We start from the raw sequence: 17,517 nt of genomic DNA, 5'->3' as shown, positions 1-17,517 counted from the left end.
TCCCAACATACAGTACTTTGGGTTGAGACCATGGACCAAACAGAACAGTACAGAACATTTGGCCAACATAATGGACCACATAGTTTGATTTACTGTTGCTCTTTGTGCTAGCAACTATTTTGTATTTAATGGCAAGTTCAAGATCTTTTTATTGAAAATTTAGCAACCACTTACAAACCAAAATGATATACAGAGGGGAGACCTCAAAAATGACTTGCCCAATGAGCATCTTGTTAATAGGACAAACTGTAAGATGTGGTTATATGTGCAAAAAAAGAAATTCAGAACAAGAACAAGAAGTAAGGAATGAAAAGGGGAAGGAAGAGGGTAGGGGGTGGACAACAAATAAGCTAAGTCTGTAGTTCATCTGCACGTACCAGTATTCCTCTGCATTTCAGCCAAAGATCTACATCAGATTTGTCTACTTTATAGAGACGTGCCCTTGAGGAGGACCAGTGGACCATATGTTCAAGTAAGGTTGTTGAGAATGTAGCTCCCAGTTCCTCCAGTCCAGCAATTTGATCCAATTTTGTTGACGAGGGCCAGTTTTACCAGGATCAGCCATGGGTCGTAATGGAGTCCCAACGTTTCGTAACAACGTGGTGGCATTGTATCGATGATTGATGATGGCTTCCTTGTTTGGTGGGCTTAGAGGCCAAGATATTATAGGCTTAATGAGATGCTATAACTGATGAAGGAGTATGGAAAGAGATGGAAAGAGAAAATTAAATTATGCAACAAGATGGAAGATGGAAATATGGGAACAATATGGTTGGTTCATAAGGCCATTATTAGAAGTTGTTTCACTGATTTGGCTTCAGAGTGGGAGAGAAATAAGGTAAATCGGAAGATGCTAATCAGGAGAATATCTCACTATTATCTCGTGAAGCAAATAAAAGATAGTAAAAAATATTAAAAATATACTGAAGATTGATAGAACTGAGAAAGATCTCAGGTGGACCAAAGCTAGAAATATGGCAGTAAAATTGATAGATCTCTAGCTCGGTTGCTCAAGATTATTGAAAGTGAGAACATTGTAGGAATCTAGACCTGAGAAGATATATATATATATATCAATAAAATGTTTCAAAAATGTCATCAGAAACTGCGTAGAGTTCATAAAGAAAAGACTGGAAGGAGAACAGATTCTTTTTTTTTTTTTAAGAATGTAGACCTAAGGTTAACTGGTTCAGGACCAAAAACAAATTACCCAATTTTTGTCAGAACTTTTTAAATTGATGATACCTTTTTGTTGTTAATAATGCAAGTTATTTTATTTAAATGTATTTTATTTTTGGTGTATAATTAAAAAAAAAATAGGAAAATATACTTCGTATTTAAGATTTTTTTTCACAAAATATAAAAAAAATCAGCTTTTTTTAGAATTTATACGTGCATAAATAAATAAATAGAAAATATGCTTTTTAATATTTTAGCCATTTTTATTTCTAGGAATAAAATAGTATTATCTTGAAATAGAATTTATTTGCATTAGTCATTATCTACTATACATTTTTATATATTACACACCTAATTTGTATTTATTGGTTAGAAGCTAGTGTTGATTTAGGTGAGGAACCTTTTTGGGAAGGGGGGGTTTTGTGCATTTTATATTTTTTTTACCTTATTTTTTTCAAATTTGTATACTTCCCAAAACGTTTAAAAAAGACCATTAAAAGTTCTCTACTTATTTTTTTAATTTTTGGGGGATTTTTTCTACTTTTTTTTAATTTTTATATACTTCATCTAAAAATGGAAAGAAATGACCATTGGGAGACTTTTATAAAAAAAATAAAAAATCACCAGCGATATTTGCTTTTATAATAGAACCATAAGGGAGGATGATTATGTGGAATTGTAGTGTGGCAGGAATAAAAGTGAGCAGGAAAATATACTTTTTATTGCAGGTGATAATTTCTTTACCTTGTGAGGGCCCCTAATGTCTTTATCAAACTTGATAAAGATCTTGGAAGAGTCTGGCTCAGTTTCAGGATTATATATTAACCTATATATTAACCTGGAGTTCAATTTTAACTTTATTAACCCATTAACGACTCTCACAGTCTTTTTGACACTGGGCAGTGAAGGTCCTAAGTAAAAAGGCTTCCAGAATGATCCTGCTATAAGAAACATGTAACAGCTCGGGTTCTTAGCGCAGGCTTTTGTAGTCCATGACTGTGGGATGATCCAAGTGGACTCCCCTGTAAGTCTGCATCACCAGGTTTCCTAATGACCTGATTGGAGACTGGACAAGGTTATACATTATAAGCATAAAAAAGAGTTGTAAAATAGTAATCCAATATTGGGATTTTAAAAATATTATAAATAATGTAATGAAAAAGATGTTAAGTCTACAAAAATGGATAAAAAAATTACTTACATTTTAGTGCACACCTTAAATAAAAAATAAAAAACAAACAGAAAAACAGGTGTATAACATCCATCTCCTAGCCATGCAGTCTGCCATTACCACAGTGTATAACATCCAGCCTCTAGCCATGCAGTCTGCCATTACCACAGGTGTGTAACATCCAGCACCTAGACATGCAGTCTGCCATTACCACAGTGTATAACATCCAGCCTCTAGCCGTACAGTCTGCCATTACCTTAGGTGTATAACATCCAGCTTCTAGCCATGCAGTCTACCATTACCACAGTGTATAACATCCAGCCTCTAGCCGTGCAGTCTGCCATTACCACAGGTGTATAACATCCAGCCCCTAGCCGTGCAGTCTGCCATTACCACAGGTGTATAACATCCATTCTCTAGCCATGTAGTCTGCCATTACCACAGGTGTGTAACATCCAGCCCCTAGCCGTGCAGTCTGCCATTACCACAGAATTATAACATCCAGCTCCTAGCCGTGCAGTCTGCCATTACCACAGGTGTATAACATCCAGCCTCTGGCTGTCAGTCTGCCATTGCTACAGGTGTATAATATCCAGCTCCTAGCCGTGCAGTCTGCCATTACCACATGTGTATAACATCCAGCCCCTAGCCGTGCAGTCTGCCATTACCACAGGTTTATAACATCCAGCCCTTAGCCGTGCAGTCTGCCATTCCCACATGTGTATAACATCCAACCTCTAGCCGTGCAGTCTGCCATTACCACAGGTTTATAACATCCAGCCCCTAGCCGTGCAGTCTGCCATTACCACATGTGTATAGCATCCAGCCCCGAGCAGTGCAGTCTGCCATTATTACAGGTATTTAACATCCAGCTTCTAGCCATGCAGTCTGCCATTACCACTGGTATATAACATCCAGCCTCTAGCTGTGCAGTCTGCCATTACCACAGGTGTATAACATCCAGCCCCTAGCCGTGCAGTCTGCCATTACCATAGGTGTATAACATCCAGCCTCTAGTCATGCAGTCTGCCATTACCATAGGTGTATAACATCCAGCCTCTAGCTGTGCAGTCTGCCATTACCACAGGTACATAACATCCAGCCTCTAGTTGTGCATCTGCCATTACTACAGGTGTATAACATCCAGCTTCTAGCCATGCAGTCTGCCATTACCACAGGTGTATAACATCCAGCTTCTAGCCATGCAGTCTGTTATCACAACAGGTGTATAACATCCAGCCTCTAGCCATACAGTCTGCCATTACCACATTTTATAGCATCCAGCTCCTAGCCATGCAGTCTGCCATTACCACATTTTATAGCATCCAGCTCCTAGCCATGCAGTCTGTCATTACCACAGGTGTATAACATCCAGCCTCTAGCCATGCAGTCTCCCATTACCATAGGTGTATAACATCAGCCTCTAGACATTCAGTCTTCTATTAGCACAGGTGTATAACAGCCAGTCTCTAGCCATGCAGTCTGCCATTACCACAGGTGTATAACATCCAGTCCCAGCCATACAGTCTGCCATTACCACAGTGTGTAACATTGAGCCCCTGACCATACAATCTGCCTTTACAGACATTTGTGAAAGAGTAAAGAGCTCATTAAATTCCAGTGGGGTCCAGTAATTGCATGTCATTGCTGTCATGAGTCACTTCCTGAAATGTCTTCCCTCCTTGATATTGCACCATCCCCTGTGAGTGGTATTATTGTAAAGTGGAAGGAACCACAGTAACTCAGCCATGAAATGGAGACCATATGATGTTACAGAGCAGGGTCTCCAAGTGCATAACATTCACCAATGCTCTGTGGACTCCAGTGGCGACTCTAGGAACAATATATAGGGGGGGGGGGGGGCACATAAGATACCACAGTCAAAAATGGGGGGTACTAATAATGTTCACCACTAAATCATACTACTGAAAATAACAAAATAAGTATATATAAATAAGAATACAAAATACGAGAGTATAGCGGTATGCAGGGATACCTTTTTAATGTACTAACCTAATACTTTCCAGAGTTTTCCTTTCTTCCTCGGTTTTGCTTCAGACCTGAGAAAGAGAGAAACACTCTCCAAAGCTTTTCTTTATAGTATAAAGCAGTTTCAGCAAACACCAGGGCTGTGTGAATAATCCCATAGGTTAAACATGTCACTATAGAAGACCAATGACCAGACGCTCACAGGCTTATTCACTAAAGGGTGAAGAGTTTGGAGAAGGGAACAATCTAGGACAACATAACTGAATAGGAAAGTGAGCTGAACTGGTAATTTTTTTTCAAATCAGTCATGTTGTCCTATATTGTTCACTTCTCCAAACTCTTCACCTTTTTGTGAAATAACCCTGTGTGTGTTGCTGGCGTGTGCAACTAATACTACTCATTCTGCTTGTAACGCAGGGTGCGCTGGTCAGGGGTGCGTGTAACTCAGGGTGCGCTGGTCAGGGGGCATGTAACGCTGGGGGCACTGGTCAGGGGTGCATGTAATGCTGGGGGCACTGGTCAGGGGTGCATGTAACGCTGGGGACGCTGGTCAGGGGTGCATGTAATGCAGGGGGCGCTGGTCAGGGGGGCATGTAACGCAGGGTGCGCTGGTCAGGGGTGCATGTAACACAGGGGGCGCTGGTCAGAGGTGCATGTAACGCAAGGTGCGCTGGTCAGGGGTGCATGTAACGCAGGGGCGGCTGGTCAGGGGTACATGTAACGCAGGGGGCGCTGGTCAGGGGTGCATGTAACGCAGGGGGCGCTGGTCAGGCGTTCATGTAACTCAGGGTGCGCTGGTCAGGGGTTCATGTAACTCAGGGTGCGCTGGTCAGGGGTGCATGTAATGCAAGGTGCTCTGGTCAGGGGTGCTTGTAATGCAGAATGCGGAAGTGAGGGGTGCATGCAACGCAGGGGCACTGGTCAGGGGTGCATGTAATGAAGGGTGCGCTGGTCAGGGGTTCATGTAACGCAGGGTGCGCTGGTCAGGGGTGCATGTAACGCAGGGTGCGCTGGTCAGGGGTGCATGTAACGCAGGGTGCGCTGGTCAGGGGTGCATGTAACGCAGGGTGCGCAGGTCAGGGGTGCATGTAACGCAAGGGCGCGGGTCAGGGGTGCATGTAACGCAGGGGGCGCTGGTCAGGGGTGCATGTAATGCAGGGGGCGCTGGTCAGGGGTGCATGTAACACTGGAGGCGCTGGTCAGGGGAGTATGTAACGCAGGGGGCACTGGTCAGGGGTGCATGTAACGCAAGGTGCGCTGGTCAGGGGTGCATGTAACGCAGGGGGCGCTGGTCAGGGGTGCATGTAACGCAGGGGGCGCTGGTCAGGGGTGCATGTAATGCAAGGTGCGCTGGTCAGGGGTGCTTGTAATGCAGAATGCGGAGGTGAGGGGTGCATGCAATGCAGGGGGCGCTGGTCAGAGGTGCATGTAACGCAGGGTGCGCTGGTCAGGGGTGCATGTAATGCAAGGTGCACTGGTCAGGGGTGCATGTAACGCAGGGTGCGCTGGTCAGGGGTGCATGTAACGCAGGGGCGCTGGTCAGGGGTGCATGTAACGCAGGGGCGCTGGTCAGGGGTGCATGTAACGCAGGGGGCACTGGTCAGGGGTGCATGTAACGCAGGGGGTGCTAGTCAGGGCAGCATCGCAGATAGAAAAAGGTACTTACAGTTCTAGGGTGCTCTGTCCTCGTGCCTTCTTCCTCTAGGCGAGGTGGCAGGGGGAGGGGAGCGCAGCGATGTTTCCTGCCAAGGAGCCCGTAGTGAAGCGGGTGGGCAGCATGGGCAGTACTTTCAGTTTGGCAAAACTGACAGATCGCCGCTGTACTCAGGGCCGTCTTTAATATTGATTGGACCCTGGGCAAGAATTTACTTGGGCCCCCTGGATCCCGCCTTCCCACACCCTAGCATGCAATCACACCCACCACCACAACACACACACAAAAAAATAAATCCACACACCTCGTAGAGTAGTAACCTGTAATAATGATGAGTGGCCACTAGAGGTGTTCCTTGGCAGTAATGTAAAACAATACAATAAAAGTCAGTCCTGTGTCTCAGTGAGGACAAGTACTTGCGCTGCTGCAGGCTCCGTGGTAGTGTGGTAGGTATTCACACTCAATGCAGTTAATAAAAGGGAGTTGAAGCCGCGCTGCTCTAGATTAGGTTCCCCGGTCAGTGATGAATAGTGTTGGGCTCCACACGCCTTTTCTCTGTCACTCTAACAGGGTCCGATCTTCCAAACACAATAGCCTCTGTGAGGTTCAAAGGACAGGCAAAATAGTGAAGTACCCTTTATCAGATGGTAAACAAAGGTTTTAATCTACTCACAACAAAGTTGTTCAACAAAGGCATATAATAATTCCACTTTACAACGTCTCGTTCCTGCCCGACCCGGGTTTCGCTGTCTCGCTTCCTCAGGGGCGAACTGCGCATATGCGCAATCAGGCTCCTTAAGTAGCCCAGCTGCCTCATTACATTCAGTATTTCACCGGATCGTATCCGGGAAATACAAGTCAAGCTTTTGTATTATACATTTATAAAACAGCATTACTTTCATCACTTTCATGAAAGTAATGCTGTTTTATAAATGTATAATACAAAAGCTTGACTTGTATTTCCCGGATACGATCCGGTGAAATACTGAATGTAATAAGGCAGCTGGGCTACTTAAGGAGCCTGATTGCGCATATGCGCAGTTCGCCCCTGAGGAAGCGAGACAGCGAAACCCGGGTCGGGCAGGAACGAGACGTTGTAAAGTGGAATTATTATATGCCTTTGTTGAACAACTTTGTTGTGAGTAGATTAAAACCTTTTTTTACCATCTGATAAAGGGTACTTCACTATTTTGCCTGTCCTTTGAACCTCACAGAGGCTATTGTGTTTGGAAGATCGGACCCTGTTAGAGTGACAGAGAAAAGGCGTGTGGAGCCCAACACTATTCATCACTGACCGGGGAACCTAACCTTGGCAGTAATGTAAATACTTCCTTTTTTTCTAAAAAGGCAGTGTTTACATTAAAAAGCTTGCAGAGACGCGCTATAGACACCGGAACTACTACGCTTAGCTGTTGCGGTTCTGGTGACTATGGTGTCCCTTAATTTAGAGGAAAAAAACTGCACAAAAGTATCAAATAAAATGGCTGTATCTTTATTCTAAAAATTAAAAAAGCACAACTTCTAACACAAATATATAGTATTTTGCAGATGACTTTTTATTTATTTTTTACACTGTGCAGATAGTACTGTACTACTAACCCCTACATACAGGGTAATACAGCGCACATACCTCTTACATCCAGTGATGTCTCTTTGATGAAGATGTTCTCTTTCCTCATCTTCTCCTTTCAGGCCTTTCAGGGGCACTATTTTTCCCCCTTAAGTGGGAAAAATTGGCTTCTACCTCAGTTTTTTTTTTGCCTTCCTCTGGATCAACTTGCAGGATAACAGGCCGAACTGGATGGACAGATGTCTTTTTTCGGCCTTATAAACTATGTTACCTTCAGACCAAACACCATTTTTCAGCCATTTCTCATCTCTGCAGTTTGACAAACAAAATCTTAGTTTACTACTTTTCCATCATCCTCCCATCTTCTGGACAAATCATCCTACCACCCCCAATACTGTGCCGCTGTGCTCCCCAATACTATACTGCAGAAACAGATAAACCCCCTGGTAATACTAGTACCATGCAGATAGTGCCCTTCAATAATTATTGGCACACAGTGCCCTAAAATAACTGCGCCCAGCAAATAGTGCCCCTGACACTAATAGTGTAAACATAACGTCCCCTAATAATAATTGTGGAAAGCTGATACTGTGCCAAGGTGCCCCCACAGTAATAGTGCTCCCAAAAGTCCCACCAATAGGAATAATTCTCTGCTAGAGCACACGTTAGTAATAGTGCTCCAACAGTGCCCCCAACATGTCCCCACTGTGCCCCAGAAGTAATAATGCTCCCATAGTGCCCATACTAGTAATCGTGATCCCCATAGACCCCCAGTAGTAATAAAGCCCATCATAATGCCCTCCAGTAGTAATATTTCTCCTTATAATGTGCCAGTGTATAAAATACCCCCTTTTAATGCCCCCAATTGAGCTAATGTCCCCATAGTGCCCATATAATGTGCCAGTATAAAGTACCCCTATATAGTGACCCCAGTAAATGCCCCATAGTGCTCCTCTCCCCCCCCCCTTCTTTCTAGTGCCCCCCATAATGTACTAGTATAAAATGCCCCATATATAGTGCCCTAGTAGATGCCCTTTGTGTCCCCTATAATTTGCAAGTATAAAATACCCCTTCTTAGTGCCCCATAGATGACGACATAGTACTCCTCTCTCCCCTTCCCCATAGTACCCACCAAAATGTGCCCCAGTATATAATACCCCTATACAGAGCCCCCCATATAAAATACCCCTTCTTTGTGGCCTCAGTAGAGGCCCCCATAGTATTCCTCTCCCCCCTTCCCCCATATAAAATACCCCTTCTTTGTGGCCTCAGTAGATGCCCCCAAAAATGTGCCAGTAAGAAGTGCCCCCATAGATGCCCCCCAATAATGTGCCAGTAAGATGTGCCCCCATAGATACCCCCCAATAATGTGCCAGTAACAAGTGTCCCCAATCATGTGCCCCCATAGATGCCCCCCAATCATGTGCCAGTAACAAGTGCCCCCATAGATCTGACGAACACATAGTGCAACAGCACTCTACAAACCAAAAGTAGAGTACAAAAGTATATTACATTGCAAATGCTATGCTAATAACTTAGAGATGCTTAGCAAATACATTTTGTACAAAATCATTTGAGCCCGTCTGCCGAACGCCAAGGCGATCTCTATAAGACGGGTCCTAACACTAAAGCTCACCTGTTGGGTGCCATAACAGCGACCATGAAATCCAGGAAGTGCAGGTCCCACATGCATGCTGGGCCCCCTTGATTTATGTCTATGTGGAGCCAAAATGGCCTTCATTGAATCCAGGGGCTACAAGTACCAGCATGCAAGGTGCCACAGTACTGTATATGCCTTCAGACATACTGTGCAGACCAAAACCCTCACAAATTTAGATCCCTGTAGTCTTATTCACAGTCAAGATTGGTGTGCTGCTGCAACTGGAAGTGAAGAGGACCTCAGGAGCGAGGGATGGTAACTATTCCCCTGTAGTTCTTCTTTATTATGGGCTGTGTGAACCTGCACAGAGATCATTATAGCAAAGCCACAGCAAAAGGATAAAGATGAAATGGGTCATTCGAGCAAGAGATAGGAAGGGAGTGTGCGGGCGACAACATACATAGAGCCACATTGTCCTGAAGGGATTGCAATAGTGTGAATTAGAGATTGTGCTGGCACTACGAAATGTGCAAAGTAATGGTGTCCACTCTGCTACATTTGTTATACATATGAATGAGAGGAGTACGTTCACTGGATTTATTTTATCATTTGCAGGATGAAGCTTCTGCTCTTCATTGTCCTCATCTGGTTCGTGTCTGATGACTCCTGTGCAGGTTCAGTAAACTTCTCGTCTAACCCATTATAATAAAGCGTGACACCACATACAATCCAGGAGGAGCAGGCAGATATCCCCAGTGCTGTATTTTTTGTAATATTCTCACTTTGCTCCATTTCTGCCGTCTTCTTCACCCCTGAGCGCCACTGCAGACAGTGTCTTGGCATAAGTGCATTGTCTGCAGAAGCATCCAGAAGTAAAGAGGACTGGAAGACTGGGGAGAGCCGAGGGTCTGCACATCTGATTTGGGGGTCTATATTTATTCCATGGTTCGGTCTATGGTTTGAATTTAAAGTTAGTTGCAAGAAAAAGTAAGTGAACCCATTGGAAACGCCTGGATTTTGCATTGTTGTCAAAACTTTAGACAAACACAATCTAACTAAACTAATAAGGCACGAAGAACTCGTACTAGTCATAGTCATGTCTTTATTGAGTAAACATTCGTAGTATCCTTGAATTTAATAACCCGTCAATCTCCCTTTATCAGCAATCACCTTCACCAAATGTTTCCTGTAGATATAAATAAGATTTGCACAATATTGGGGAGGAATTTTGGACCTTTCCACCCTGCAAGCGTGTTTCAGACCATCAATATTTCTGCAACGCCTTGCACGCACAGCCCTCTTTAGGTGATACCACAGTATCTCCTTAGGGTTAAGCTCAAGACTCTGACTTGGCCATCACAGAATGCAAATCTTTTTCAGCCATTTTTTTGTTTACTTGTGTGCTTTTTTGGTTGGTGTTACCCAATGTCTCTTCAGCTTGAGGTCATGGGCTCCTGCACCTTAGAATTCATTGTTCTATCAATAATTACCAGGTGTACAGGCCATGAGGCAGCAAATCATGATGCCCATCCACCATTTCGGATAAGGTTTTGCTGTTGTATGCAGTTTTCTTCCTCCAAACATAAAATTGTGCATTTGTGCTAAAGTGTTCTACTTTTGTCATGTATGTTCATAGAACATTTCTCCAGAAGCATTGTGGACCACCAAGGTGAAAAATCTGATTAGTACACAATGTTTATTTTGGATAGCAACAGCTTCCTTTGTCGTGTCCTTCCATGAACACCATTCTTCAGTGTGTTTCTAATAGTGGACACATGGCCAGAGGTTTCTGCAATTTGTAGAGTCTTCTAAAAGTCTTCAGGTCTTCTTTCAGGATTGCAGTTTGTGCTATTAGAGTAATCTTAAGGGGGCTATCCAAGAAATAATGATCATTACCTATCTTCAGGATAGCTCATCATTATCACATCGGCGGGGGTTAGAGTCCCGGCACCCCCACGATCAGCTGTTTCACCAGAGCTAGTGAGCGATGTAGACTCCCAGCAGCTTACCAAGCACAGAGCCATACCTTGTATAGTTGACTTCAACTAAGTCATGTGACTGAGCTATGGTGACATCACATGGCCTTGGAGGAGGCCGCAGCACACTCGACCTTATCTAGCAACTGATCAGAGGGGGGCCCAGGTGTTGGACCTCCACTGGTCTGATATTGATGACCTATCCTGAAGATAGATCATCAATATTTTTTCCAGTATAACACCTTTACCAGGATGCCTTCTCCTAGCAGAAGTTCTGAATTTTCTCAATTTGTCTGTGGGATGGTAACACCTAGGTATTTAGTTTTTGTAGCCTTTTCCAGCTCCATGGATCTATATTACAAGTCTTTTGAGGACTTCTGAAAGTTGTTTGCTTTGAAGCTTGGTTCATACTAACCAATCTTTCTTGAGAAGAACAGATTTGTCAGTAACCAGGCTTTGTGTGTCTTTATTAATAGGGACTAATAGCTGTGAGGCTATGAAAGTGACCCTGTTTGTGATCATAGCCTCACAGCTATTAGTCCGTAATAAATATATATACCCTGGACCAAACCAAGATCACTTTATTCCCAGTGGTGGACTGAGAAATTAAAGTGGCCCTGGAAAAAAAATCTAAACGTGGCCCCATGTTGTAGGCAGGTCCAAACAGAGGAGCAACAGAGGTAGATATTGCCAGAAATACCTTAGTGCAGAACAAAATACTACTGCCCCCATTGTAGTAATCCGCTGTATCGCTGCCCAGAGGACAGCAATATGGTTGAATTCAGGAGGGGACCTATGGCCACCAGCCAGGGGCATAGATACCTGATGTTTCTAGCATTAATTAATGTTGAAAGCATCATATCAGCTGCCATGAGGAGATCCTGGGCAGCCCCCTGGGCAGTGGCCAACTGGGAAATGTCCCTATAGGGTCTATGGCCAATCCGCCCGTGTGTATCTCCAACCCTTTATTAATAGCAAAGTACCTGCAAAACCCACAGTCCAATCTCATGTCCTTAATTAAACACGTTTTGCCAATTAGCTCTTGGAGAAGTCATTACCCCAAAGGTTCACTTACTTTTTGTGTCTGCTCTGTGGAGGTTTGCTCAATGGGCTTAAAAAAAGAGGTGAACAGTACAACTGTTTGTGAGCTATTAGTTTAGTTTGAAGTGAATTGAGACCAAGTAAGTCACCCCAAACATTCACAACTTTTCGCATTGGCTACTAGTGGAGAGAAGCAGGGACTGGACGAGGCTCCTTTGTGTCTTTATAAACAGCACTGGTATCTTCCTTTTGCTGTTATGTTGCAGGAGGTGTTATAGAGGAATCTCCTTCGAACATGGAAAGACCAGAACAGGAAGCCGTCCATCTCAGAAGCAAAAGTAAGTTACAGTTTTTCAAGATCATTTCCAGTAAAAAGTGGAATAAAAAACAGGATAAAACGGGGAGCTGCCAAGTAGTATAAAACAATGGGGTTGATAAAAGAACCTGTGTGTCTGCTTCATCAGGGGCATAATGAATATCTGAATGAACTGGAAGTGAAAGCAAAAAATCTCAGGTCAAGACAAAAAGATTTAGATACAAAGAATGGCATTGACTAAAGTAACACAAGTTGTAAAGAAAAACATCTTCAGATGAGCTAAAGAGTGTACTGGGGTACGAAAACTATTGTGGAGTAAAGGAGATGTGATCACTGCACAGTAGTCAACTGCATCGCCATCCTGAGGACAGCAATACAGTTGAATCAGGACGACACTTGTGGCTGGGTACATAAGTATCTTAAAAAATGCTGGGAGCATCAGCTCTTTATGTACCCACGTAGCGGCTTTGAGGAAGGCTGGGGCAGCCCCATGGGCACTGGCCCATTGAGGAGCTTTCTGGTAGGGTCTATGGCTAGTCCGCCCCAGGGCTGTAAGGGAAAAGGTGGAAATGTGCTGGAGGGTAAAGGGTATGCTAATTTCAGAAGAACAAAGGACATATCGTGGAGGTAGAAGTGAAGTGCAGGAAAGTCATGAGGAGAAGACAGCAAGTGTGTGGAGACAGGTAGGAAGAAAATCATGGGCTGAGGATGCAGGTGGATGGCAAAAGGTGCAGAAACCTGGTCATGGAAGAGGAAAAGGAATGTAGTGCAGGGTGCAAATGAGAACATCTGAGGTTGATTTCCGTAGTAACAATAATAATTGCACAGATAACAAAATAAAAAATATATAAATTAGAAATGAATGAAGTTCTTGACATCCATTTGATCTCAGATTCATAAAAAATTTTTTTTTTTTTTTTATTTATGTCCAAATTGATTTTACACAAATGAAATATGCTACAACTGGCCTGAAAATTGAAAGTTCGATTCGGCTGATTCGCCGAATTCTGCAAAAAAATTCGCTTCGTGACGAATTACTTTGTCACGAAGCGCATTTGTTTGTAAGTAGTGGGTGCAATGACAGGGAGCTGCGATAGCGCCGCTCCCCGCCATTGTACCCCTCAGATCCCGCGTTCATACATGATCGCGCCATCTCAGTGTAATTTTAACATTAAAAATAAAAATGTCATCAAACTTACCGCCTCCATTTGCTCGAGATGGGCCGGCTGACACCATCTTGCTTGAAGATCTGGCGCGAAATCTCGCGCGACGCGAGATTACGTCATCATGCCGGCCGCCACGGTGACGTCATACGTCACCACACACGGGATTTTGGCCAACAAGATCTTCAATCAAGATGGCGGCTCGTCGCAAGCAAATGGAGGAGGTAAGTATGAATCTTTTTGTATTTTACACTATTTCAAGTTAAATCGATTCGCTTACACAAAGGACAAGGTAATTCGGCATCAAGGCGAATCGAATTTATCCTGAAATTTGGATCGAATGCCACTTCGTGGTATTCGATTTGCTCATCTCTAGTCATGAGAATAATGTGGTTATTGTGTGAACATTGATTGGGGTGGGGATCGGAATCTATATAACATCCCTGTGACAACACTGAACTGCCCGAGTATAGATCAGCAAGTGTTGTCATTATGTCACTGGAGAAAAAGTAACCCCAGACATCGCCCTGTGACTCCAAATATCAGGAAACTAATAAACTGTTCTTTATGTTTTCTAGGAAGCCCTAATGGTAATACTGAGGACAAACATCAATGTAAGTAAATATGAAAAAAAATAATACTGAGTATTTCCTGTCACGTGGGGGGCAGTTAGATATTTCTACATCACATCAGTGGTATACGTGACTCCCCACTTAAGGAAGGTGGAAGCAAACAGACACACTGAAGCAACTTCAACAATGGCTTCACTGATCTCACGTGGACAGCCAACGTGGTTGCAGTATTCTTACAACACACATCATGCTTAATGGTTACAAAATATTCAGAAGAGGCAACTAGCTTGGCAGTTACAGTCTCATGTGGGGTAACAAGGTTATGGTTACAAATACAATAGTCTCTCAACGAGGGCACTGGCTTAGTAAGTGACAACAGGTTGGGTAAGTTTCTTTAGGAATCAACAAGCTTTCTCTCTTATCTGGCATTTCATCCAAATTCCCTGGGTAAGATCATTGTCTCTAAGGTCTCCTTCTACTTGACAGTCAACTACTTCTTCTACAGGCTTCTTCTGTGGGTCTTACTGCTGCTCACACCCTTTCTAGGCCCTGACGGGGAGTGCCAATTGAAGAGTACCACTCACTTCTACTTGCTAGCTAACTACCATGCACTATGCAGCTGTCTCTCTCTCCCAGCACTATTTAAAAACTGTCTTTGTGCTACTATCTGAAAGGTCCTCCAAAACACCCACTTTATGCCTTGGGTGCAGGTTGTTAGATTCCTGTTGATCTTATAGAGATGGGGTATCCTAAGGATATAAAGAAATACAGAAATTCCAGAGAACCCCTTTAAGATTCAATTGGTTGTAAATTATGATGTTGTTCATTATTACTGCTGGACTTGTTTTTCATTCAAGTTCGATCTTCTCTTGATAGATATGAATGTTGCACTTCAAGGTCGAGCTACTCAGTCATCAGTTCTCCTGACCAAAGAAGGATATATCCCAATAGCTATAAATGCAATAGATGGAAACCAGGACCCAAACTTTAATCATGGATCATGTATTCACACACAGCATGAATTATCTCCCTGGTGGAGGGTGGACTTGATAAAGTCCTACAGAATTAGCCACATAACCATCACTAACAGAGGTGACTGCTGTGGAGAGAGACTTAATGGTGCAGAAATCCTTGTGGGAGACTCTTTGGCCAACAATGGGAACAACAATCCACGGTGAGCCTGAGCCAGTAGATCGGGGGTGCACAAACCATTTTGGTCCAATTTTAGATTATACCACTCCCAATGGCTGCAAAAACTAACACCGCCCATACCCCAGTGTATCCTTTCTGTGGACTGGTGGCCATATTTCTGCACATTTCAAATGATGCCACACTAATATTTTGTAAAAAGGTAACATTACTTCCCTCTCCCATGAGTATATGCCTGTTTAAATACACAACAGTACTGAAACTGTAACTGGATTTACCCCAGCTAAAGGAAGAACACCTACAGCTGTGTCCTTCCTGACCTTTCAGCCTGGTTCAAGATATCCAGAGATGAGAGGTGCAAGATAATCAGCCTTAAAACAAAAAAAGTTTGCATTACTCAAAACACTCAACAGAGTAACAAAGGTTTTATTTTTTTCAAAACTAGTCAACTTACAGCATTCATTTCAGGATAAAGTATCCGAAACCAAGAGGAAAGGTGAGGAAGGACAGTCTTCTCAAAATTCCACATAAGATCACAAAATCTCTACAACCTTCTCAATATCTCCTCATATGATCTCCAAAAACTTCACATTCACATATGATCTCAAAAAAGTTATATTCCCATATGGTTTTCACCAAATATTCACATATGATCTTCTCAAAATCTTTACGCATGTTCTTCTTGAAAACACCACACATGATTTAATGAAATCTCCACATAGAAGCTTGTCAAAATCTTTATATATATATACATATATATATATATATTCTTCTTAAAAGCTCTACATATAATGTTCTCAACATGTTTATATATGGCAGGGCTGGCCAACCATGTGATATATTTTGAGACGACCTTTAACAAAGAGCTTTGGATTTGGAAGACCGTGAATGGAGATTTGAGGATTTTTGAGAAGACAGCATGACCATATATCAGGGATGGCCAACCTGCGGCTCTCTAGCTGTTGTAAAACTACAATTCCCACCATGCCCTGCTGTAGGCTAATAGCTGTAGGCTGTCTGGGCATGCAGGGAGTTGTAGTTTTGCAACAGCTGGAGAGCCGCAGGTTGGCTATCCCTGATATATGGTCATGCTGTCTTCTCAAAAATCCTAAAGTCTCCATTCACGATCTTCCAAATCCAAAGCTCTTCGTTAAAGGTTGTCTCAAAATATATCACATGTAATAAAAAAAGATTCTATGTGGCTGTATATTTTAATAGTAGTATGCTTTGTAGATTATGTTCGGATGCATCTACCACTGGCTACCATTATAAAAAGTATTTGTGGTCTGGATTTCTTCGTAATTGAGACTAAGCAGTTGAATGTATATAACATTATCCTAAAATCAAGTATGGTCACAAAGCAAAAATATATTAAGACTTCTTGGGACAAACAGACTATTTTGGGGTCCCAGGTCAGGACTCATTATTTGGTTGACATCATAAGTCACCGCCAAATCTATCTGTATGACCTTTCCGCTGTCCTGCAAAAAAACAATAGAACATGTCCCGTTTTTGTCCATTTTGCGGTCAAGAATAGGCATTTTTAACAGAGGGCAGGACGTACTAATCTGCAAAATGTGGACTACACACAGTCTGTATCTGTGTTTTGCAAGGTGCAAAAACGGATACGGTCATGTGCATGATGCCAACATGTAGAAAAGGATTCTAACTCATCATCTTTCTTATCATAGGTGTGCAGTGGTGACAACAATTCCAACTGGAGGGTCTCAGACCTTTCTATGTAATGATATGGTCGGGAGATATGTCAATGTGAATTTGACTGGAAAAGAAACATATCTTCAGCTGTGTGAAGTTCAGGTCTTTGGAGCTGAAGTTCTGAAGGAGAATTCATGTTATAACAATTCATGATAATTATATGATGTATATAAAACTTCAAGCTATGGTAAAATAAAAGCATCCACATATATAAAATATGATGTGCAATTCCTTCTTTCCTGGAAGTAAGGGGTTTCAGAAAGTGTCTACATCCAGAAGCCTCCCAGGTCTAGTTGAGTGGAAGGTTCATTACCAACGAAAGCTCTGATAAACTGTTTGTCACCATGTCAGCAAAAGTTAATGGAGACCTATCACTAGGATATCAGTTGTTGATTGTGAGAGTCCAACCCCTGAGACCTCC

General features: G+C 42.9%; 1 protein-coding gene across 2 annotated transcripts; it reads left to right on the top strand.

Annotated features, from left to right (window-relative positions):
- The first annotated feature begins 334 nt into the window (after positions 1 to 334).
- On the top strand, positions 335 to 17,312 carry LOC122936120 (fucolectin-like). Of its 2 annotated transcripts, XM_044292140.1 has the most exons (6): positions 335 to 472; positions 9,779 to 9,837; positions 12,447 to 12,518; positions 14,238 to 14,273; positions 15,108 to 15,405; positions 17,072 to 17,312. In XM_044292140.1, the coding sequence occupies exons 1-6, from the start codon at positions 465 to 467 to the stop codon at positions 17,247 to 17,249; spliced, it is 651 nt and encodes a 216-aa protein (XP_044148075.1). In that variant the 5' UTR covers positions 335 to 464; the 3' UTR covers positions 17,250 to 17,312. The 2 variants fall into 2 exon arrangements, with proteins under 2 accessions (XP_044148075.1, XP_044148076.1); XM_044292141.1 differs by lacking the exon at positions 12,447 to 12,518.
- The last annotated feature ends 205 nt before the right edge of the window (positions 17,313 to 17,517 follow it).

The sequence above is a fragment of the Bufo gargarizans genome, chromosome 4, assembly GCF_014858855.1.
Source record: "Bufo gargarizans isolate SCDJY-AF-19 chromosome 4, ASM1485885v1, whole genome shotgun sequence".
NCBI lineage: Eukaryota > Metazoa > Chordata > Amphibia > Anura > Bufonidae > Bufo > Bufo gargarizans.
The sequence above is the reverse complement of the archived record's forward strand: the minus strand, read 5'-3'. Positions and strand labels throughout refer to the sequence as shown.

What these genes read in the sequence shown, in the direction of transcription:
- LOC122936120 (XM_044292140.1), top strand. An exon ending in CGTCCATCTCAGAAGCAAAA is followed by an intron (nt 12,519 to 14,237) that starts GTAAGTTACAGT and finishes TATGTTTTCTAG; the next exon opens with GAAGCCCTAATGGTAATACT. An exon ending in TACTGAGGACAAACATCAAT is followed by an intron (nt 14,274 to 15,107) that starts GTAAGTAAATAT and finishes TTCTCTTGATAG; the next exon opens with ATATGAATGTTGCACTTCAA.